General features: G+C 48.6%; 1 protein-coding gene across 3 annotated transcripts in view; it reads right to left on the bottom strand.

The window, feature by feature from the left end:
- SULF2 (sulfatase 2) overlaps positions 1 to 22,801 on the bottom strand; it is a 106,858-nt gene that overhangs the window by 19,164 nt on the left and 64,893 nt on the right. For all 3 annotated transcript variants that reach the window (XM_081033552.1, XM_081033554.1, XM_081033553.1), the window contains exons 4-6: positions 14,502 to 14,653; positions 5,429 to 5,598; positions 596 to 746 (exon numbers count right to left, since the gene is read on the bottom strand). In XM_081033552.1, the coding sequence (XP_080889678.1) occupies positions 596 to 746; positions 5,429 to 5,598; positions 14,502 to 14,653 (473 nt within the window). The remainder of the gene's footprint in view (positions 1 to 595; positions 747 to 5,428; positions 5,599 to 14,501; positions 14,654 to 22,801) is intronic.

The following is a 22,801-nucleotide window of genomic DNA, read 5'->3' as shown; positions in this document are numbered from 1 at the left end:
ATATATATCTACACAATGGAATATTATTCCACAATAAAAAGGAATGAAGTTCTGATACATGCTACCATATGGATATAAACCTCGAAAACCTCATGCTAAATGAGGGAAGCCAGACACAGAAGACCACATTGTGTATGACACACTTATACGAAATGTCCAGAAGAGTAGATCCACAGAGACACAAAATAGATTGATGGTTGCCTCAGAATGAAGGGGGAGGGGGCTATTGGGGGTGGTGGCTAAGGGCTGCGGGGTTGATTTTTGGGGTCATAAATGTTCTAAAATCGATTGTGGTGATGGTCGTACAGCTGCAAATATATTAAAACCACTGCCTTGTACACTTTAATTGGGTGAATTCTGTCTCAGTAAAGCTGCCAAGAAATGGACACGGCCACCCCTAGCCACCCCATTGAACAAAGTGGAGCTGGAATGTAAGTTTCACCGAGGCAAGGGTTTTTGCATGCACAGCTCAAAGCCGTTCTCCCCAGGCCTGGAACAGGGCCTTTTATTCTGCCTCTGTTTCCATTCCTCTCCAGCTGATGACACTCGGGAAAGGGGTGAGGGTCTGGAGGTGTGAGGCAAGGCGCGGGCCTACCGTCTCCATGGAGTCGTCCACGGACATGAGGGTCTGCAGGCGCTTCCGCTGCAGCATGTTGGTGAATTCCATGTGGATGGGCTTCATCGGCCCGGTGTAGCGCATGATCCAGTGCTTGTCGGGGTTGGGCGCGTAGTTGTAGCTCGGCGTGCTGGCAGGAAACACACACAGGTCAGGCCCAAGGGCTGGGCCGGTCCCCCAGCCCGCCCATGACGCCCCATCCTGCGCCTGGGTCGGCAGCCCAGCGTGAAACGCCCCCATTTGGGGGGTAAGTGGACGCTGGCATGTCAGGGTCTCTGCTGAACGTTAGGTCAGCATGTCTGTATATGTGGGGTGTGCATGTGGGAAGACAGTAGGAGGTTCGGCGTTAAATGACCGCATCTGAGAAAGTCCCTTCCATTTTAGCTCCGTCAGCACGCTCATTACCCTACGGCCAAAGTCTCAGTCTGTGCCAGTCTGTCCTTCACACCTGTCTGGAATGTGCTCATCCCCCTTTTAAAGGAGAGAGGCTCAGGTTCAGATTCTCCAGCAGGCACCTACCCAGTTGTAATTTGATAGCATTGCACTTATTTTTCAGTTACCGCGGGTACACGGCCAGTGACAGTTATGGTTATAGAATTTCCTTTTGCAATAGATTTTGGTTAAGAAAAGGGAAATTGATGAAAAAGTTAGATAAATAATTGTCAGGCATGTATGGCGAACGTTGTAGGGATGGCCTGAATGTATACGTTGGGGACACGCCACATTCTATGACTTAGTTGTCACAATTACTCTTCCCGTTTGGTTTACGCTCCCATTTACAAAAGAGGAAACGGAGGGTCAGAGAAGTTCGGGATTCTGCCCGCGGTTCCCCTGAGTGGGTGGTGCAGCCTTTGGACTCAGCTGTGATGACCTCTACCAGCTCTTACCACGTGCTGGGCACAGCGTTTGCCTTACATCATCTCATTTAATATTCGTCACAGTCTTAGGAGCTGGCGCTAATTTTATTCTCCTTGTGTGAGAAATGAGGCCCAGCAAGGGGACTAACGTGTGAGAAGCAGAACTGGAGTTGGAACTCCAGGAGCGGGTACGATCGGCAACTAACATGTGATCAGAAACGCCTCCCCGACACATGAGCCTGACTGGGGACCCTCACATCCTTACGTGTTTGAGCAAAACTTTAGCCAACACATTCCTGCTAGAGGATTCAGCAGCAAAAACACCTGGGTTAATTCAGTCCCGAGCCTTGGAGGCTTCCAGATGATTCCAGTAACGTATTACTCTGTCCCAAACCAAGAGCTATGGAAAACCCCACCCACATATGGGGTATTCTGGGCAGGGGACACCATTAACAGGAAATGTCCCTGCCTGTTATTCCTAGTTTGATATTTGAGGACCAGCTTCCCCCAGATCTTGCCCATTCCCCAGGCAAAGCTGCACATGAAGGTTGAGTTTCCATTGCTTGAAGACAACAGGCTTTCCAAAATGGATATTAAGGAGGCAGGGGGCTGCGGGGGAGTGGCGGGGCTAAAACCAGTCTCATCAGAGGCCAAACTCCCTTCCCTCTCACTGGCCAAATCAAAGACCTTTACAAGCTCCCAAATATCAGAATGTTCTTGGGGTAGAAGTAACGACACTGCAGCTGTCGGCAGCCTGACAGTTGTGGAGCCGGTTGCTATGCAGAGCCGGCTGAGGCACAGCCTCCAGATTCCTTCTGGACTTTGCTTTCAGTCTCTGGCTGGTCTCCTGTCGCTAAATCCAACCCAGCCCACAGCCTCCTTTGATTATGAGAACTGCAGTGTGCTCCGTGGGCCAGCTTGGGGCCTGACCTGCGTGTAGAACATTCCCAGGAACAAGCCCCTCCGCCCCTTCCCACCGAGGAACTGGAAAGGGCTGGGCTGCACAGAGCGGCTCTCTGAGTTGTAGGTCAGTGTGGGAAACTTGTTCCCGCAAGCCCAAGGGGCCACATTCCAGGAGGCAATTTTGAGCAGCCATCCCTGAATCTACTAGATTCTCTTAGGCTGGTGTCTGCCCTGAGAGCAGCGAGGGGGAGTCTGTCATGAGACTGCAGAATCGGGGGTTAGCCTGGGGCCAGTGCCAGCTTGTTGGTCACCTGTAGGAGACCTGGCTCTCTCAGAGAGGGTGTCGCATTTTCACAGGAACCAAGTCCACCCGCTGAACAGAGTTGCAACCCTCACGTCCTCAAGAATCCAAGGAATGTCTGGTGTGTTCAGAGCAGGACCTGAAGGAGAAGCTCCCCTCCCTTCTGCTGGAGGGGGCGGGGGAGGATGACCCTCACCCAAGGCTGCCAACACCGGCCTGGCTCCGATGGGTTATAAAAGCAGAGGCCCATGAACCCCCTGTCAGATGCCACACTTCAAACGCAGCTCTGGGGGTTGGTGTCTGTGTGCCTGCCTGTATCTGTGTGTGTGTGTGTGCATGTCTGTGTACACATGTCTGTATGTTTGTGTGTCTGTCTTTGCATGTTTGTGTGTCTGTGTCTGTATGTCTGGTGTATGTGTCTGTGTATGTATGTGTATTTGTGTTTGTGTGTCTGTATGTGTATTTGTGTGGGTCTGTACCTGTACGTATCTGTGTGTGTGTGTGTGTGTACAGGTTTGTGCATGCTCTTGTGTAACTGTGTGTGTAACTGTGTGTGTATCTGCGTGTACGTTTGTAGCTGCATTTGTGCATGTGCGTATATCTCCATCTCTGTGTGTCTGTGTCTGTTTGTATCTGTGTGTGTGTATCTGCATCTGTGTATATGTGTTTGTGTGTATATATCTGTGTGCATATTTGTGTGTGTGCACGTGTGTATGGAGTGGGGAACGGGGACAACATGGCCTCAGGCAGCGTTTCTCAGAACCCACAGGCCTGGCCAGGAAAGGGGCACAGGCTTGATGGGGTGGGAATCTCTGACACCAGCCTCCTGAAAGAAAGTTCTGGAACTCCAGCCCAACATGCAGGGCTCTGTCCCCTCCTCACTCCCCCCCCCCCTTCACTGTCATAACTAAACATCCCAGCTGCAGAAGTTTCTGGTTTTGGGTTTTGTTTTGGAAATGATTATACCCCAGAGATAGGAGAGCCTTCCAAACACACCCCTAATAAGGCGAGGGGGTTCTCTGGGTTAGTAATAGCAGGCGCTGCTCATGTTCAATTTCTGTAATTTTCATTTCAAAGGGAAAATAAATGAGCAGGCAATGTCAAACAATCTCATCATGAAACACCAGGGCTGCTGGTGTGGTAGGGGGAGCTGCCAGCATCTCTTTTAAAGGAGAAGCTGTAGAAGCAAAGTGTGCCTCCTCCCACCCCCCACGGCTTCTCCCTTAGGTGGGACTGAGCTGACCATATGCCCCTCCCGCAATGGAGAGTCGTTAGTGGGGGTGGAAACAGGAGGCTGGGGGAGGCTGGCACCCTGGTGTGAGGAGTGGGCCTGGGAGGCTGGCAAGTCAGATGTGCAGAGAGGTAGTGCTGCCCTCTGAGGGAAGAGGGCAGCACTGCAGCCCCTGGAATGCAGTTCATTACTTTCTGTCAAATCCTCCTCAAAGACCAGGGGATCAGAAGGTTAACACACCCCCTATCCTCTCTGAGCCACTTTGGGTGCTGTCAGAAAGTAATTACAGCGAGCAGCCTGAGGAGGGTACTGCATTCTGATTGTAATGGAAATTAAACACCAGGAATATTCAGTCAGGTTCCAAATTGCCCTGTCCTTGTTGCCCCAATGTCACAGCAAAGGCTGCCAAGTTTCACTGCTAAGTGGGAGGTGGTCTGAGGCAGAGAAAAGCAGAACTTTCCAGAAAGCTTTATGAGCCAGCTGGAGGGAGGAGCTCTGGAGAGCTGGGCAGAGAGATGGGAGGTAGGAATGGGGGCTGGATTTGAGTCCTGGCTCTGCCATTTACCAGCTGGGCGACTTAGGGAAAGTTACCTCACCTCTCTGTGCCTCTGTTTCCTTGTCTATAAAATGCAAACACCAAGTGTGATAGGCAGCCTCCAAGATAGCCCTCCAGGGCCCCCGATTTCCTGGTACTCACACACCTGTGCAGCCCCTCCCATGTTTTCTGTGACCAAGAGAACATGGCAGAGTGATGGTGGGTCACTTTGAGATGAGGTTATAAAAGACGACAGCTTCCATCTCGGCCTCCCCTGCCACCTCCCCACCTCTCTCTACCTCAGGTCATTTTCTCTGGAGGAAGCCAGCTACCAAGCAGCCCTATGGAGAGACTGGTCAGGCACAGCTGTGTGGGTGAGCCCCAGGCAAGCCCCCGGTGGCTGCAGCTCTGGCTGACACCTTGATTATAACCTCAGGAGACCCTGAGCCAGAACCTTCTAAAAAGGCCACTGCCAAGTAACTTACTCACAGACATTGTGAGACACATGGTCGTTTTAAGCTGCTAAACGTCAGGGTAATTTGTTAACTAATACATCAAGGGTCATTGTGAATATTCAGGGATTTGCCTAGAGCCTGTCACACAGTCAATGCTTAATAACAGTGGGCGAATATACTAGTCGTCTGACGAATCTATGGATCCAGTCTCAAAAGAATGTTTTAAAATGTATAAAATAAAATACATAGGATTACAAAGAAAACCTATTATACTGAAATGCAGGTCTATCCACAGACCTCCTAGTTGGAGGAGGTGGGTCCTAAGTTAAAAACTCTCATCTCCCGCTTTGGTCTGTTGTCCAGCCTGGCTGGACTGGTAGCCTGGTTTCCCCATAGATGAGCTGTGTGTTCCCGGGTCCTTTAACCAGGGAGTAGTAGAGACAACTCCCGGCTCTGTCACTGTTGTTACAGTGCTGTCCCTCCCACCTTCATGCCAACCACTGGCTCTGCAGGCAGGTGCCGAAGCTTACATGTGCTGTGAGGCGTTGGGGAAGAGGCGTGAGTATTGGGGGGCCGAGTCCTCAGGGCCGTGAGGGGCCGCATGGCTGATGACCATCAGGACGGGCCTGTGAGGGTACATCTTCTTGGATGTGCGGAAGAAACTCACGCTGTCGTTGGTGATGAGGTCTGTCAGGTAATCCTGGGGAAGGGGAGACACAGGAGAACGCGTGAGGAGATGACCTTTGGTACTGGGCACCTGCTGTATGCCAGCCACCGTGCCGGGCATCGGGAATACAGTGGTGCCCAAAACAGACAATCCCTGCCCTCGTGGAAGCCACAGTTCAGGGGGCAGACAAGTAACAAGTCAGCACGTCAAATACAAGAGCTGTCAGATGGTACTGTGCACAACAGAGGCAAAAAAGCAGAGAAGGGGTTAGGGAGGATGGGCCAGAAATTGCCATTTGTCATTCATTCGTGATAGATATTAAAATAATAACAGCTTACACTACTGAGTGCTTACAGTGTGCCAGGAACCATTCTGTGTTTCCTTGTATTAGCTCGTTTAATGCTTACGTACCCATAGAAAGTGTGTGTGATGATAAGTCCTGTTGTTCAGAAGAGGAATTTAAAGCACAGAGAAGTTACGTGACTCACTCGACCTGGTAAATGGTTCAGCGAGGCCTCTTGAGTTTTGGTTCCTAAGCCTGAGGTCTTTTCAAGGCTCTAGGGCAGGGGTGTCCAAACTTTTTTCAACGTTTTTCACCAAGGGTCATATGCGGTAAAATACACAAACAGCCAGGCCACTCACTTGAGGTGAAATACGTATTGCCTCACCTGGTTTATTTAAGTAAACTAAATATATTTTTGGAATTTGCTGCGGGCCAATTAAAAAAGGATTGCGGGCCGCAGTTGGCCCGAGGGCCGCAGTTTGGATACCCCTGCTCTAGGGGATACACTGAGCAGGGTGGGCAGACCCTGCATTCCTGGAAAGCCTGTGCTGGGGGCAGGAGAAGAGAAACATGTAAACAAAGAACCAAGACACTGACAAGGTGTGACGGATGAAGGAAACAAGACGTGACAAAGAGTAAGGGGGAGCTGGACTGGGGGTGGTGGATTTTAGCTGATGCAGTCAGGGAGGGCTTCTCTGAAGAGGTGACATTTGAGCTGAGATCTGAGTGATGAGAAAGAGGTGGTCATGGGAAGATCTGTATCACTGGGGTTCATCTCAGCTGCTGGAATCATCTCTGCTTTACTGATGCTTGGGCCCACCCCCAGAGTTTCTGGTTTAATTGGTCTATGGTTCAGCCCAGACATCGGACTTTTGAAAAGCTCCCAGGGGATTCTAATGTGCAGCCAGGACTGATCTAGGGACGAGTTCCAGGCAGAGGGAAGAGCCTGCAACCACCAGCTGCAAGTACAGGCTCTGTAGCAGGAATGAGCTTGCCATGTGTTTGAGGAAAGAAAGAGGGTGAACTGGCTGCAGGTGCAAAGGAGGGGTAATGTAAGGAGCGGCACGAAGGTGAGTCGTGAGACCTGCTTAGGTAATGGGCAGGAGGAGAGAGGAACTGGAGGACAAGTTCTGGGCAGAGACGGAGGGCTCAGCTAAGAAGTGAGATGTGCCTAAGCTCTTGTTGACCTTGACAAGTCTTTAGCTGCTGATCTCTGTCAAAGGTAATGGTTTTTTTTTTGTTTGTTTTTTAAAAACTTTTATTTTTACTTTACCTTTCCAGGACCCATCAGCTCCACGTCAAGTAGTTGTTTCCATCTAGTTGTAGAGGGCACAGCTCACAGTGGCCCATGTGGGGATCGAACTGGCAACCTTGTTAAGGGCACTACGCTCTGACCAACTGAGCTAACCGGCCGTCCCGAAAGGTAATGGGTTTTTGAGACATACTCACTGTTTCCTAGGAAGCAGCTATGTTAGAAATGACCCCTTTCAAAAAGAGGTACTGTTTTAGAGACGAAAAGGTAAAGAAATGGCTACAGCTTCTACCCCGAATGAAACTGCATCTCACACACACACACACACACACACACACACACACACACACACTGGTATACGAGTGCATCTATGGACACACGCCTTCGGGGACACTCCTCCACCACACCGACATGCACACGGCTGGTCCTGCAGTGGGGCTGATACGGCAGTGACCAGTGGTAGGAAGATGACTAATGGCCTGACAGCTGTCACACCGGGCAGTGCTGTGTACACATTAACAGCAGACCTGTGGTCACTGAGATGGAAAGCTGTCCAGGATACACTGCTGAGGGGAAGATCAAGCGATGCATCAAACCCAAGAAGACGCTACGTTTCTGTGGGGCAGGGAGGGAGGTAGAGTGGAGAGAAGCCAAGCATCTACCTCCATATGCTTTTGCACACCAAGGAAGAATCTAGAAGGACAGATAAAGTGCGCACAGAGGACTAACATAAAGGGAGAGAAGAGGAGAAAGTCACGTGTTGCTTTGTGTGCTTTTCCTTCAATACTTTTTACGATGAATTTTTAGGAGTAAAAAAGGGTTTTTAAAAAGGGGGCTCATAGAACCAATTATATAACAACAGTATGTTAATGTCAATTAAAGAACTGCTGGTATAGTTATGGAATGTGATCTAAAGGTGTTAGAAAAGGTCTTAAAATGACAAAAGTAATTAATAGCGGATCTAAAAAAAATGTGCAAAGCTCTCTTGGGTGACAAGGAGGGGTCCAGACTCCAACAGGAAGTCCACACTCAGTGCCTCTGGGGGACGAATCAGGAACAGCAGTGAGAGTTGTGGGAAGCACCAGCTGCAACTCACTGTCCCCAGCGGGTGAGGTGGGGTGGAGGCTTCTGCTCTTCGTGATAAACCCATCTTCACTATTCGATTTTAGAACCATACCCATGCCTGGGGGGCTGTGATTAAAAGTGTTTTTCAAAGTTACCATTAACGTCTGTTCCCAGGAGAGGACATACAGCAACGACAAAGAATAAACTAGATCGACCGGAGCAACATGAGTACATCATACAGACCTGCTACTGGGTGATAAAAGCGCGTTTAGAAGGACATGTGTGATATGATACCATGTATACCAAATCTAAAAACACACACAACAGGATTATATATTGTTCGAGATACTTGCGTGTGGAATCAAAGAGTGAAGGCAAGTGTGGGAATGACAAGCACCAAACTCAGGATACTGGTGACCTACTGGGAGGGAGAGCTGGGAGGGTAACGTGGGGGCTCCTAAAGTCTCCGTGAAGCGGCATGTTTGGCAGCACATGAGGGTGATCCCCAGCCTGCCTCTCGAGGCTGCTGTGAGGGTTTTAAACGCTGAGAGACGTAAAGCTCTTGGCCCCGTGCCCTGCATGCAGCCGGCTCCTGAGAAGAGTCAGCTAGAACAACATGATGGCTGTCTTGGTGGCCCGGCAGCTTTTCTGCACGTGTAAAAGTCACCTGCTCTTCTTGTCCTCCTGAGAGACACTCCTACGCTAAGCCTTCTCTCTGAACCCTGCTGGCTGCCAGGGGTGGGGGCAGGGGGCGGCTGCAAGACACCTGACACTTATGTCTGCACCCCCACCCCATTCATCCTTGTGGATTGGAGGGGGCCACTCCACCCCGACTCCAGGGTGGGCAGTGAGCGCTGGGCTGGCCAGTGAGCACACGGGCATTCCTCTGGCTGTAGTACTTGAGCTGAGTCCAGGTGTCAGAGTGAGGGATGAGGGGGCCTGGGCCAGGGGGGCAGTAGCATTGCCTAGTGATGGCCGGGAGTGGGCTCAATACGTAGGATGTGTGCATTGACCAAACGTGGGGTTGCATGAGGTGGGGCCGCCAGAGGTGGGGGTCCAAGAGGAAGAGATGGTTGTGGGGAGGCGGGGAATGCTGAACTCAGTTCTAGACGAGTTGGGGTGCTTGGGGTGAGCGGCGAGGAAGGAGTTAGAGATTCAGGGCCCTTAACAAGAAGGGTGTGACAAAGTGGGAGGACCATGCAGGCTGAAAGGTGAATTTTCTAGAACCTGGAGACTGGCTAACAGACCATGAGGACGTCACCCCTTTGCTCTCCTTCAGGCCTGTGCCAGCCCCACCCCCAACCCCCCAGGTGAGGCTTTCAGGAGCTGCCTTTCCCCTGGCACACTCCTGGCCACGGCCCTGCAGGTGGGTGGTGATGGCAGGGTTCTGGGGACTTTGCTGCTGCCCAGAGCTTTGCAGCCACATCTGGGCAACAGCCAGGGGTGAGGACATCCTACCTGGCATCCAGAAGGGTGTGTCCCTGCCTCCTTTGTCCCTCTTGATCTCCACCGATTTACTTTGATCGGTCAGCTAAGAGGAACCCCAGTGCATGTGAGGAGATGGCTCGCCTGCGGCTCTGGGCCAAAGCACCTGTTTTCCTCAAGTAGTCATTGAGCACCAGGATTTCTCAGGGAACGAGGACGAGTGTGTGGGGTGCAGGGCATGCTCCTGGGCACAGGGGAGCCTCATTCCTCAGGCTGGCCCTTGCCACTGCTGCTTAGTGGCTGAAGTGATTCTTTATGCCCTCACTTACCAAAAGATTGGTAGGAGCCTGTTCCCAGGGTGCCGGGCTTCCTGTGAAGGGGTGGCTATGGGTCTGTGTCCCCATGGAGGAAATCCGTTATCATTAAAGAGGTGAGAAGGAGGCAGGGGACTGGCAGGGATGTCAGGCAACACTGGGCTCCAATCCCAGCTTTATTACCCACCAGCTTTTTGGTAATAAAAAGCTGGCGGGTAAGCAGGGGCACCAATTGCCTTCCTGCAGCTCAATTTCTGCATGTAAAGAATAGCCCAGGAACATCCCTTCTCCAAATGGTGATGTGAGCACTTGACGAGGTTTGCTAAGTGAATAAGGCACTTACAGTTGACCCTTGAACAATGTGGGTTTGAACTGCCATGGTCCACACACATGTGGACTTTTTTTCAATACATACTGTCTTTTCTCTTCCTTACAATTTTCTTAACATTTTCGTTTCTCTCACTACTTTATTGCAAGAATACAATATAGATAATACATATTAATGTACAAAATAGGTGTTAATTGGCTGTTCATATTATTGGTAAGGCTTCCAGTCAACAGTAGGCTACTAGTAAAGTTTTTGAGGAGTCAAAAGTTATGTGTGGATATTTGACTGTGCAGGGGTTCAGCACCCCCAACCTCATGTTGTTCAAGGGTCAACTAGTTACCGTGTTTCCCAGAAAATAAGACCTAACTAGAAAATAAGCCCTAGCATGATTTTTTAGGAGGATGTCCCCTGAACATAAGCCCTAATGTGTCTTTTGGAGCAAAACTTAATGTAAGACCCGGTCTTATTTTCGGGGCGACACAGTAGCAAGGAGTCTGGCACTGAGATAACCTACAATGAACATTGACCCTCATTGTTGTCATACATTTGCTCAACTGACCCTCACAGCAACTTTGAGAACTGTATACTTTACAGATGGGGAACCTGAGGTCACAAAACTAATAAGCAAAGCACTCAGGGCTAGAGCTCAGGCCTTGATTTTTTGGTCTGATCTATCTTTTTTTCCCCCCCCAAACAAAATTATTAATGAGAGGACTATATAGTGGTTTCCACTAAGTGTCAACAAAGCTTTTCTATAAAGGGCCAGACAGTATCTGAGGCTTCCCAGGCCAGATGTCTCATCACTGCCCCTGTAACCCCAAAGCAGCCACTGTGAGAAAGAATGGCATGTTTGTGTTCCAGTAAACCTTTACTTACGCACACTAAAATCTCAATTTCGTATCATTTTCATGTTTCATGAAAATTACTCTTCTTCTGATTTTTTTTCCAGCTGAAAACCATTCTAAGCTTACAGATTGTACAAAAATAGATGGCAGGCCGGATGTGGCCCATGGGCTACAGTTTAGAGAATGGATTTTGAAGTAACCTGGCCTGGGTTTGAATCCTGCTTTACCACTTACTGGCTATGGGGTCGAGTTACTTAGCCTCTTTGTGCCTCAGTTTCCTTATCTGCTAGTTGGAATAGTACCAGCACACGTACGTACGTAGGCTGTGGTGAGAGACACATGGGTTAATTCATGTCAGCTGATCCCAACGGTATCTGCTGCATGGCCCATCGAAGTGAATATTAGCCTCTCATTGTTCCTTGGGAATCAGACACCCACATTTTCTGTGTGAAAATTAAAACAGTACAAACAAACTGAAGTTCCTGTTGGTTACCCTGGCTCCCAATTGTGGCCTGCGTTGTCCCTTAGTAGGAAGTATTTTTGCAGATGTGCTATTCTATATAATATTGCCTTATGACTCTTTTTACATGAATCCTATCACACTGTGCATATTCATTCATTTATCCAATAAACGCACCAGTGAACGAAACCAGGGTTCCTGCCTTCACGGGTCTTGTATTCTAAGGGGAGGAGATAGATAATTAACAAATGAATCAGTGATCTACACAGGCGTTTGCATCTGTGGTGATCAGTGGGCAGGGGAAGGAGAGTGGGGAGGAGGTGCCCTTAACACAGGGTGGTCTAGGAAGGTGGCCTCCGGCTTGGGCCTGGAGGAGTTCTGTAACGTGCTCTCTGCACTCAGCCTTACATCCCAAGCCCTTCTGATGACTTTACACACAGATCCCCCCGACTTTGCCCAGAATCCTCCAGAGGAGGGATACTTCCTCGTCAGTTAGTCATTTCCTGCATTGGTGGATTTGCTGTGTTGATTTCTTTCAACAGTCAAAGCTGCAACCAACAGCTCAGCCATGGACCCTCCTGCATATGAGGGAGGTTTCTCCAGAATTGAGAGAAGTGCAAATGCTGCACCCAAGGGTGGCCTCCTTCAAGTACACCGAGAATGCCATTTCCTCAGAGCCTCCCTGCCCCTGGGCCACCTCTACCTTCACCTGGAAGCCTCTCTCTGTGCCCTGACCCTAGGTCATTCCTATCTCCCTTCTGCCTCCTGTCCTGCCTCCTCCAACCCTCTTGGGCCCTTAGTGTTTGTTCTGCACCATTCTTTTCTCATCATCACTGCCTCTCGTTCAACCCTGCCATCAGGACCCTTCCTTTTGTGGCACTGGCATGCTTTTGGGATTAGTGACTTGAGACAGTCTTCAGAGGGCCTTCTGAGGGGAACTTGGGAAGAGCCTCCCACCCTGGCAGAGGCAGCTTCCCTCCCAGAGGGCAAAGCGCCGGCTCCTGGCTCTGTCTTGGCTGGCGACTCTGAACTCACTCCTCTCTTCTGATGCACTGGCTCCCCTGCTCACTGCTACCTCGGGATTTGAACCCTGGACCTGAGCCAGCTCTGACCCTAAGGAGCCCCCATCCTTCTGTTCCCAGGCCTCTGGTAACGGGAGAAGAGGACCCAGGAACCCTCCTCTCACCTCGGTCACAGGAGCTCCTCTCATTCACGGGGGATACATGTGTGTGGTAGGAAATGGGGCGAAATGGCAGCCGGTGCATGTCCCATCCTCAGCCCCAAAGGGACTCCGAGTACCCCTGGCTAACTTGATTATTGGGCTGCTCTGAGACCTGGCGTGGACATGGTGAGGAATTTTAACGAGGAGGGAGTGGATTTTTCTAAGTATTGAAGAATCCGCTTGTGCTAAGGCTGGCAGGACAGAACTATAATTTTTACAAACTATAATTTATATTTCGGAGGAATCCAGCAGGGTTGCTAAATCCCCCCATTAATTCATTCACTTGGGAGGTAATGGAAGCCTACTATGTGCAGAACCAGACAAGGGGTGGGAGAGAGGACACTGCCCAGGTGATGTCACATGTGGTTTCTGCCAGCTAGGGTCTGGACTGATCAGACTCAGTAAGAGGACACATGAGTCATGATTACCTATCAAAGGTAGGAGGGCCCCCCAAAAGTGCTGGTTTCCAGAAGGGGAGCGGAATAGGGTGGTTTTAGGCTGTTGAGCATCTAGTCAGCTTTCTTCCAGTGGACTCTCTCCATCTTTATTTGGGGTTCTCTTCTCAGCCTATGTTCCAAGGTCTGGCTCCAGGGTAGGGCTCCCGCCACCCCCACTCTGGCTCAGGAGTGGAGCATGCAATTTACAGGCCATCAAAACACCGCATTCCCTGGCCACCCTGATTGGTTCAAGGGTAGACATGTGAGGCTTGCAGCTGGGGAGGAAGCTGACAGGATGGAGGGACAGCCATATTGCTACTAGGAGGAGAGAATGTTTGTGAATGAGGTCAAGGAGAAGAAGACAGAACTTAGAGGAGAGAGAAAACACTGCCTGAAGATTTTGTTTGAGCCCATGGGCCCAGCTATGTCTGATGCCATTCTTGCTGAATCAGTTAAATAGGAGAATTATGTTTCCTCTTCAACTGAGCCATTTTGAGTTAAATTTCTGTTCACAAACAACTGAAAGAGGCCAGTCTGATTCAAAAAAGGATAAATCCTGTAGTTTAGGGCAATTCAGGAAGACTTCACGGAAGACAAGGTAGATAAGACTTGAATAAATTCAGGGCAGAACAGTAGGAAAGATTTTGAGATGGCTGTAATAATCAACAATGCTGGGCTGGTTGAAATGGCTCTTACTGGGGGTGACAAAACAGGACACAGGGCTGATGTGCGTGTGTGTGTGTGTGTGTGTGTGTGTGTGTGTGTGTGTGTGTGTATACATGTGTTTCTATACTGTGGTGTGACGTGCTGACTTGAATACATGTGCCATCACTTCATAGTTACTAACACACCTCCACATGCCAGATTGTGAGCTCCATGAGGCCAGTACCTGGGTCTGTTTTTATTTACCCTTGGATATCTAGTGCCTGGCACAGAGCAGGCTCTCAATAAATACTTGTTGAGGGAATGAATGAATAATGCCCACTCCCCTTCTAGGACTATTGTGAAGTTTAGAAATATACATTAGAAAAAACACCCTGCACCGTGCCTGGACCATAGCAGGTACACATTATTAAGGAGGCAAGGGTGTGCCCATTTTCCAGATTTGGGAATTGAGGCCCTTAGGAGCAGGTAGCATAACCAAGGGCACACCCCTTGTGTCAAGCTTGGGCTCTGAACCCAAGTCCACTGACTCCCAAGTAAGAAATTCACTGTACAGTCCCTGGAGGAAGGGGTATGGGGCTGGAACACAGGAGTGGGTGGGGCAGAAGAACAATGCAAGGCTGCAAAGGCTGCAGAACTTACCTTGGAGTAGTCAAAGCCATGCTTCTCCTTTACCCCGTTCCGGCAGAGTGTGTAGTTATAAAAGCGGGAGTTTTTAAGGAGGCCAACCCACTCCTTCCAGCCTGGTGGCACATAGGAGCCATTGTATTCATTCAGGTACTTCCCGAAGAAAGCTGAAGGGGGAGAAGGACCCGCAAGCAATGTGAGAAAACAGAGAGCAAAGGCTTTCCTAGGCATCACCCGACCGGCCTGGACCCAAGACCTCAAAACAGCCTCGTACTCTGAGCCACGGAGCCCTTTGCAGTCAAGGAAAGCCTGTGACCCCCTTCTAAATGTTTTTACATGAGTAAAATAAAATATAGAGAATTACAGAGAAAATCTATTATTTTGAAATACAATTGTCAACATATTTAAAGGTAGTGCCATATAGTAATAGGTGTTTTAAAAAAATTTTTTTAAAGACATTAAAAGCAAGACCTTGCAGAGAGTAATAATTTCAGAGCAGTGATAAGTGGAAATATTTTATTTTGTGATATCTGCAGCAACTGCAATGGAATATTAAAATATCGGTGATTTCTGTGGTGGACAAAGTTACAGATTCTGCCTATGTGCTATGGTTGGTGGCCTACTTTCATAATTGAAGTGAATGCTAAGTTTCAGTTGTAGATTAGTGAAAATAAGAGTGTAATTTTTTTGCATTCAAGTTCATGGACCCCTTGAAGTCTATCTACTACTGTGACCAGAATGGCTAACATTAAGAAAATGGACAGTAGCAAGTGTTGGTCAGGATGTGGCGCAACCGGAACTCGCATAGACTGCCGTGGGTATGCAAACTGGTCCAACCACTGTGGAAGACTGTCTGGCAGTGTTGGCTACCTTTGAACATATTCACCTTTGGACCCAGCGACCTGAATCCTGCGTATTTACTCAACAGAATTGCATTCATACGTTCACCAAAAGTCATGTGCAGGACATGCTCACTGGAGCAGTAGTCATGAAAGCAAATAACTAGCAACAAATCAGAGGTCCATCAACAAGAGGTGGATAAACACACTACTGCATGTTTATTTGATGGAATATGACCCAGAAACGAGGATGAAAAGTGCTAGTGCCACATTCAATAACATGACCGCATCGCGACAATCTAATAATGTTAGGGACATAAACCAGCTATGAAGGAATGCACAGTGTATGACCCTATTTATATGAAGTTCAAAAACAGGCAAAACTAATCTATGTTGTTGGGAAGGTAAGCAGAGGTTCTCTCTGGACACAGGGAGGAGAGGGGGTGGAAGGGGGATGGGGCTGGGGGCTTCTCGGGTGATGGCCTTGTTCTATTTCTTGCTGGAACACAGGTGGTTCAGTTGCTGAGACTGCTGAGCTGGAGGTTTAGGGGCAGCGCACTTCTCCCACGCATGCATGCACCACCAACAAAGCTCACTTAAAAAAATTTTACCCTAATTCATGTAGATGGGGATAACCCAAAAACCTCTCTGTGGGTGATGAGATAACAGAGAAGATCTTGTTGGTGATACTTTTTTGTTCTTTTTTTTCTTCCCAGTGAGCGAGTATCATTTTTAATAATTGTAACCTACGAAGGCATTTTTAAGGAATGGAAAAGCCTGTGAGTTTTCCAGAGACAGAGGCCGTTTGGCAGCTCTCTTTCAGATGAGGACACCGGGGCTCTGAGACACTCAGTTGCTGGGAGTGTGAGAATTCAATTTTGAGGTTGTTGAAGGGATTTATAGAGATCTTACAAGCACAGAGCCTAGTACCGTGCCTGGCAAACAGTGAGTGTTCTGTGGGCGTCAGTTCCGAGCCCAAGATGAGAGAGACAGACGGGAAAGTGAACATCCACAGAGGAATGGGCTGGGGCAGGGCTATGATGGGCCTTTTCACCTGGAACCTTTGAGAAAGCGCAGGGAGCTGCTCGTGGCCTGTTGGCTCACAGACAAGAGGCCTGGACCAGGAAAGGCTGTGATGGAGCTGGAGCCTCCATGGGGTTTTTCTGGAGACCTGCCAGGTGACTGGCACTAACCAGGTGTGGGGAGACACCCTCCCCCACACAACTCAAACAGCCAGATTCCTGACTCCCCATAGTACCAGCAAACGGAAGTGCTTCCATTAAATCCATGAGGAGGTGAAAACAGGGAGGGAGGGTATCCTCTAGCCTCAGGAAAAAGCCCAGGTGGAGCCTCGCTTTGGTGGGAAGGCAGAGCAAAAATAAATGGAAGAAACCCTGGCATTCTGGGGAGGAGGAGGTGGGAAACCGGCTGCCCAGCTCTGAGTCCTGAGTCCCATCCAATATTTAGAGAGTAAAACGCAATTAGGTGGTGGGGATTCAAGCAAGACTGAGTGTCAAGGTATAGGGATTGAGATGCCGGCTGGAGTAAGAAGTAGCACGAAAGCATCAGGTGAGCTGAAAGCCGGAGTTTCTCTAAAACATCAAGACAAGTTCAAGACACTGCTGTGTCCGTTCCCTTAAACCAGTGGTTCTCAGTCAAGGGTGATTCCGTCCCTCAGGAGACACTTGGCAATGTCTGCCGATATTTTGGTTTTGTCACGACTTGGGGTGACACTGGCATTCAGTGGGTAGAAGCCAGAGATGCTGCTAAACATCCTCCAGTGTTCAGGTCAGTTCCCACAACACAGAATTATCCAGCGCAAAATGTCAATAGTCGGGAGCTGAGAAACCCTGATCGGAATAACTCCACTTGGCTCCCGCACCTTCCTTTCTTCCTCAGTAAAAGAACTGCGCTGTGAGGGCTGAAAAGGCCCCTAGAGATCAGTACAGTGCAGGAAACAAGATTTACTAAACCACACTTCTGACGCTTCTTTCCATTTCTATGTAGGGGCTCTGCGCTACTCCCCACTTCTCTCCGCTCTCTCCTGTTCCTCCTATTTGGAGGAAGAATGACACACCACAACGATCAGATTCTTTAAGCAAACCTTTCCTTAAAGGCCCAGAGAGTAAATAGTTTAGGCTTTGTGGGCCAGAGGGTCTCTGCTCCAACTATTCAGTCCTGCTGTTGGAGAAAACAGACAGTACAAAATAAATGGGCATGGCTCTGTGCCAATAAACTTTATTTATAAAAACAGACAGAGGGCCGGATTTGGCCTGCGATTCGCAGTTTGCTGACTGTTAGCATATATGACTGGTGGATTTGAAGGGACAAACTGGGCAGGCAGAACCCAAGCCTTCTTTTGCCCTTCCTTTGGGGAGTGAGCTGCTCTCAGGGAATGGGAGTTTAAAGGGGCTTGTTCTTCTGGGATGGGCAGGAGGTGTGAGCTGGGAAGTCTGTTTAACTCTGCAGTTTAGCATCTGTAAGCCCAAATGCCCTCAGAAGGAAGCCATGCCCTCAAACTTAGCTTTTATCAGATTCATCCAAGTGTTATTTTGGCTTCCATCTGCTGACTGCTTAGTTTCATTTCTCTGTTGGTTCCAGAACCTCAAGAAGGAAGAGAGTGAAAGTTAATAAGCCCCCTCATAGAGCCCTGACACTTTCTATTCATGGCAAATAATAGTGGTGGCGATGTAAAAGTTTCCTTTGGAAATAAATGGAGTCAATAGAGTAAAAAGCAATCGAAATAACAATAATAAGTAAATAATAGAATCAGTGTGCCTGGCATGGTAAAAATCAGGATGGCAGCACATGAAATTGCCGAATTTGGGGTAACACTGCCTTGGGCATGTAGAGATTCATATATCCATTCAACAACTATTTATTAAGCACCTATGGTATGCCAGGAGCTGTCCTAGGCACTGGAAACACAGCAATGAATGAGACCAATAGGATCTCTGCCCTCATGGGGCTGAGAATCTCGTGGGAGATTATGACAAATAAAGATGGTATTTTTGGTGATAATAGTGTGAAGAGAATAAAGGACAATGATGTGGTAAAGTGGCCAGAGATGGACCACTGGAGGCATGACAGGGCTGAGTGGTCAAGGGAGGCCTTTTTGAGGAAGGATGAGAGTGAGTCAGAGGGAATAGAGAAATACAAGGAAAACTGCTCCAGGCAGAGGGAATAGCAAGTGCAAAGGTCCTGAGGCAGGAACAAAGCTTGGAGGCATTATAGAAAAAAGATGACATCGTAGGGTAGGCAGGCCAGGTCATGCAGGGTCCTGGAGGCCACAATGAGGAAAAGAACAAGAAGCATGACAGAGACACTTAAAGGGGATCGCCTGTCTCCTGAAATATTCCATGCCATATCTTGCATTTTTGTGTGCATTTTCCTAGAAACAGTTCCACTGCTTTTAACACATTCTGAAAGGAACCCAGGACCACAAGTAATTTAAGAAGCTCAGAACTTCACTGTTCTGAATGAAAGCCTGGAGAAGGGGGCTGACTGATGTCCCCGCTGGGGAAACTGAGTTCTCCCCCAGCTTTCTCAAGTCCCCAGTTTGTGATCCTATTGGTTTGTTTCTGAAGGTTTTTCTGAAAAATATGTAGCATGGAATGCTAGTAAGTTTAAATTCTTGGCCTGGTTGGTGAGATAACCATTTCTTGGGGGTGGAAAGTGGGGTGCCTTTGGAAGCCGACTCCTGCCCATTATTTTCCAATGCCATGGGTGTCAAAGTGGAGCTGTTTCCTCTGCTAGAATCTCCTCTTTCACACCTTTCTCCACCCCCAACCCTTAAAAAATACAGAAAGTTTATTATTCAGGATCCGCAAGGCCCTAGAAAATAGGGTTTCAGTCAAAAGCTTTTAGTGCCAAATTAGATTTTGTTCTCATTTGATTAGATTTCCCCAAGGCAGTTTTTAAAATGATTATTCAGGCACCAGTTGAGGTGGGCAAGCAAATTAGCATGGGCCCTGCGGCTCTGGGCTGGGAGAATACAGCCAGGAATTAAAATCAAGATTAAAAATACAGCCTATATCATGGCTGGAGTCACTGAGCTTTCCTGGCTAGGACAGTGCAAAAGTTAGAGCAAACTGGGGGCTGGGCTGGGTGTGGGACAACCTGGCAGGCAGATAAAGAATTAAATGGCACGCCAGGAAAGGCCACTGACAATGTGTTGGCAGATGGCTGGCTCTAGGAAGCAGGGCTGGTTGGCATCCATTGAAAGGACGGAGCCTTTACTGCTTCCCGTGTGGCATGCACTGGGTGGACATTTACACCTGGCAGTGGGGACTTTTGTTTTGTCCCCCTCTCTCCCCTTCCCTGATCCTGACTGTGGTCCTCTGGGTACCACCACTTCCTTACTTAAGTACAAATGGGCTGATCTGAATTCCTGATTCCAGGGTTGCTTGCGTAATCGCAGCCTGACCAATCACAGCACCACCTTCCCTGGCTACTGGCATTGGTTTAGGGATAGTCATGTGACCCAAGTTGGGCCAATGAGAATCAGCCCTGGGATTTTTAAAGAGCTACTGGCAAAGGCAAGTTCTTCTTCCATAGGGCTTAGGCTGCTGGCAGTCACCAAGAGGGGAAAGTCTATTTGAACGTGAAGCAACATGGAAGAAAGCAGAGGTGAGAGATGGAGAGAGGAAGAGAGGTCAAAGAGAAAAAGTAGACTCTCCTGGGCCAGAGCAGTGAAGTGGCTCCACGGAGCAAAGGAATGACACAACAAAGAGGCGGGCAATGATGACAAGAGGAGCAGCCAGTTCTGGGCAGTCCTTGCTTTGCATGCTTCTGATTGACATACACAACAGTCAATGTCACACTTTAGTCAAATACTACCCGCCTCTCACAATACTGCTCAAATTCATCCACCACAATATAGTCACTGTAATTACATAAAGTACAAACCTTGCTACTAGCTCTCCAGTCCACAAACTGCTGTGTACATAATGGATGCGCTGCACGGTCAGTGGCCAATCGCATCGCTTCTTGCAAAGTCAATCGGCGACTGGCCACTGTGCATTTGTTATTTTTTTTTTTGAGTTAAAACCATTAAAAATGCTTTTAAATGCCACATATTTGAGACAGCAGAAACTAAAGCATCCTCCCTCAATTCTCACGTCACTTGTATTCTCACTTCACTAAATTCTCAAAGTGCTTTAGAACTTAGATGTCTACCACCTGCATGGTGGAGTGTATGGACAAAAGGAAGCCCCCTGGAACCAAAGGCCCATGAGTCCCTTCCCAGGGCCAGGGCATGACCCCAGGCTACCACACCTGCCGTGTGCTGAGCACCTAGACTTGCCCAGGAATACTCGGGGACACACAGGAAAAGGTGGGGCTCAGGCATCTCAGTGCCTTGTCATTCATTTCAGAAGGAGCCGCTTCAAATCCTGACTCCGTTCTCTAGGCCAAAGGATGCTACTCGCGTGTATTTGGTGACAAATTGTTTTCTGAACCCTTTACATCTGCACCTTTGTTTCTGAAGTAAACTGCTGCTTCTAGCATAACGATGTCAAGCAGAGCTGATGTTAAAGTTTCTGAGTTTTGTTATTGCCTGGCAAGTGCTTGGTAACACTTCCTAAGCCTTCCCGGTTGTTTGGATGTCGATTTTACATGACCAGCCATACTGCTTATAGAGGTAAATACCTTTTTTGGACTATCTGCCCCCAAAATGCGGTAAACTATCAATTGAGACCCCGACTTTATTTGGTCAGTATGTGCACATATGCAATTACCCAGAATGATGAAAAACTGGTACTGTGTTTCCCCGAAAATAAGACCTAGCAGGACCATCAGCTCTAATGCGTCTTTTGGAGCAAAAATTAATACAAGACCCGGTCTTATTTTAATATAAGATGGGGTATAATATAATATAATATAATATAATATAATATAATATAATATAATACAATACAATGTAATACCCGGTCTTCTGTAAGACCGGGTCTTATATTAATTTTTGCTCCAAAAGACGCATTAGAGCTGATGGTCCGGCTAGGTCTTATTTTCGGGGAAACACAGTAGTAAGACTGTGCACTGTTTATTTAACTCACGCACAGACAGCAACGCCTGTAGTGGCGGTCCCCCTCCTTGTCTCCCAGTGATAAATCTAGAAGACACTTTACAAAAATGGCCAATCAAAGGAGAGAACTGGCCAACAGAGATCCAAGTGCAGAAAAGAAATGAAAAGTTAGAGTGCTGAAATGAAAACTTGAGTCACATGTAATGGAGTTCTGGAAGAAATGGAGCTGACGTGGGAACGTTGACACTCACTCTGTGGGGAACTGGAAAAACAGCGAGGAGAACTCAGTTGAAGGCAAACTGAAACATCGACATAAATGAAGGAGCGTGGCTGTGATGAAAAGGGTGCTCCTGCCCCAGAGGAAGTGATGCCGGCAAAAACACTTCACGTTAAAGGGATGCTTGGAGGTATGTCACCACACTGTAAGCTGTGTGTGCTGGGGCAATTTAATCTCTTCATCCCTCAGTTTCTCCGTTTAGAAAATGGAGATAATAACAATATTTATCTCATGGGACTGTTATGAGAACTAACATGTATATTGCTGAGATCCGGCCCATAACAAGTGCCCACTTAGTGTCACAGTTTCATTGGCACCAGTGGGTCCCCTTTCCAGCCACCTTCTTGCTCAGCTATACCTTGTTTAATGGAGTTACTGCAGAGACAGTGTCACAATGCCCCTCTCTCCCTACCCTCTTTGAGGGGTTTGGTCACCCCTAGATCCTCTGGTTCCGCAGGCCTGCAGGCAGCTTTTGTTGGAAAGCTCCGAGCCTGCTTCCCTTTCTGGCTGCTACTCTTTCCATTTATCTGAGTTAAGTGCTGCTGGGGAACCATTCAGAGTCTGACGGGAGAGCCAGGCCCTTCTGTTATCTCTCCCAGCCCTGAATCTAACTGAAATTGCCTCGTAATAATCGCATTTGTGGTCTGTAAAAGCTGTGTTTTGCTGCGACCAGGGACTGCGATTAGCCGGCGGTAAACCTGGCATAGGAAGGCAGACAGAGGCATCATTTTGGATACGGGGGAGATGGACGACTTCGGCAATTGGAAACTAACAGGAATCTCAGGGTCATCTCTCTGTGCCGGATGGAGAGTGGTGTGGACTGGTGTGGGCAACACTTGTATGGCGCCTCCCAGCAGCCATTCTCCTTTCTCTGGGTAACACAGGAGGCGATATGGGAGAGAGCCAGGAGCGCATCTATAGCGAGACTGTATGGTTTTGAACTCTGTCTGCTACCTCCTAACCATGAGACCCCAGGCAAGTGACTTCACCCCTGTGTGCCTCAGTGGGCAACAATGGCAGTAAGTCACTGTCTACTGTCATGTGGAGTAGAGGAACCAATACTTGTAAGCAATGATGGGACTGACAGCGGCCACCGCCTTACGGGAACTTTCTCTCCCCCGTGGGCCATCTGGGTGGAACTGCCAACAAGGCTGTTTTAAGGACACTGGCGTCT

Source organism: Rhinolophus hipposideros (genome assembly GCF_964194185.1).
Source record: "Rhinolophus hipposideros genome assembly, chromosome: 22".
NCBI lineage: Eukaryota > Metazoa > Chordata > Mammalia > Chiroptera > Rhinolophidae > Rhinolophus > Rhinolophus hipposideros.
This window is presented reverse-complemented; position numbering and strand designations above follow the sequence as displayed.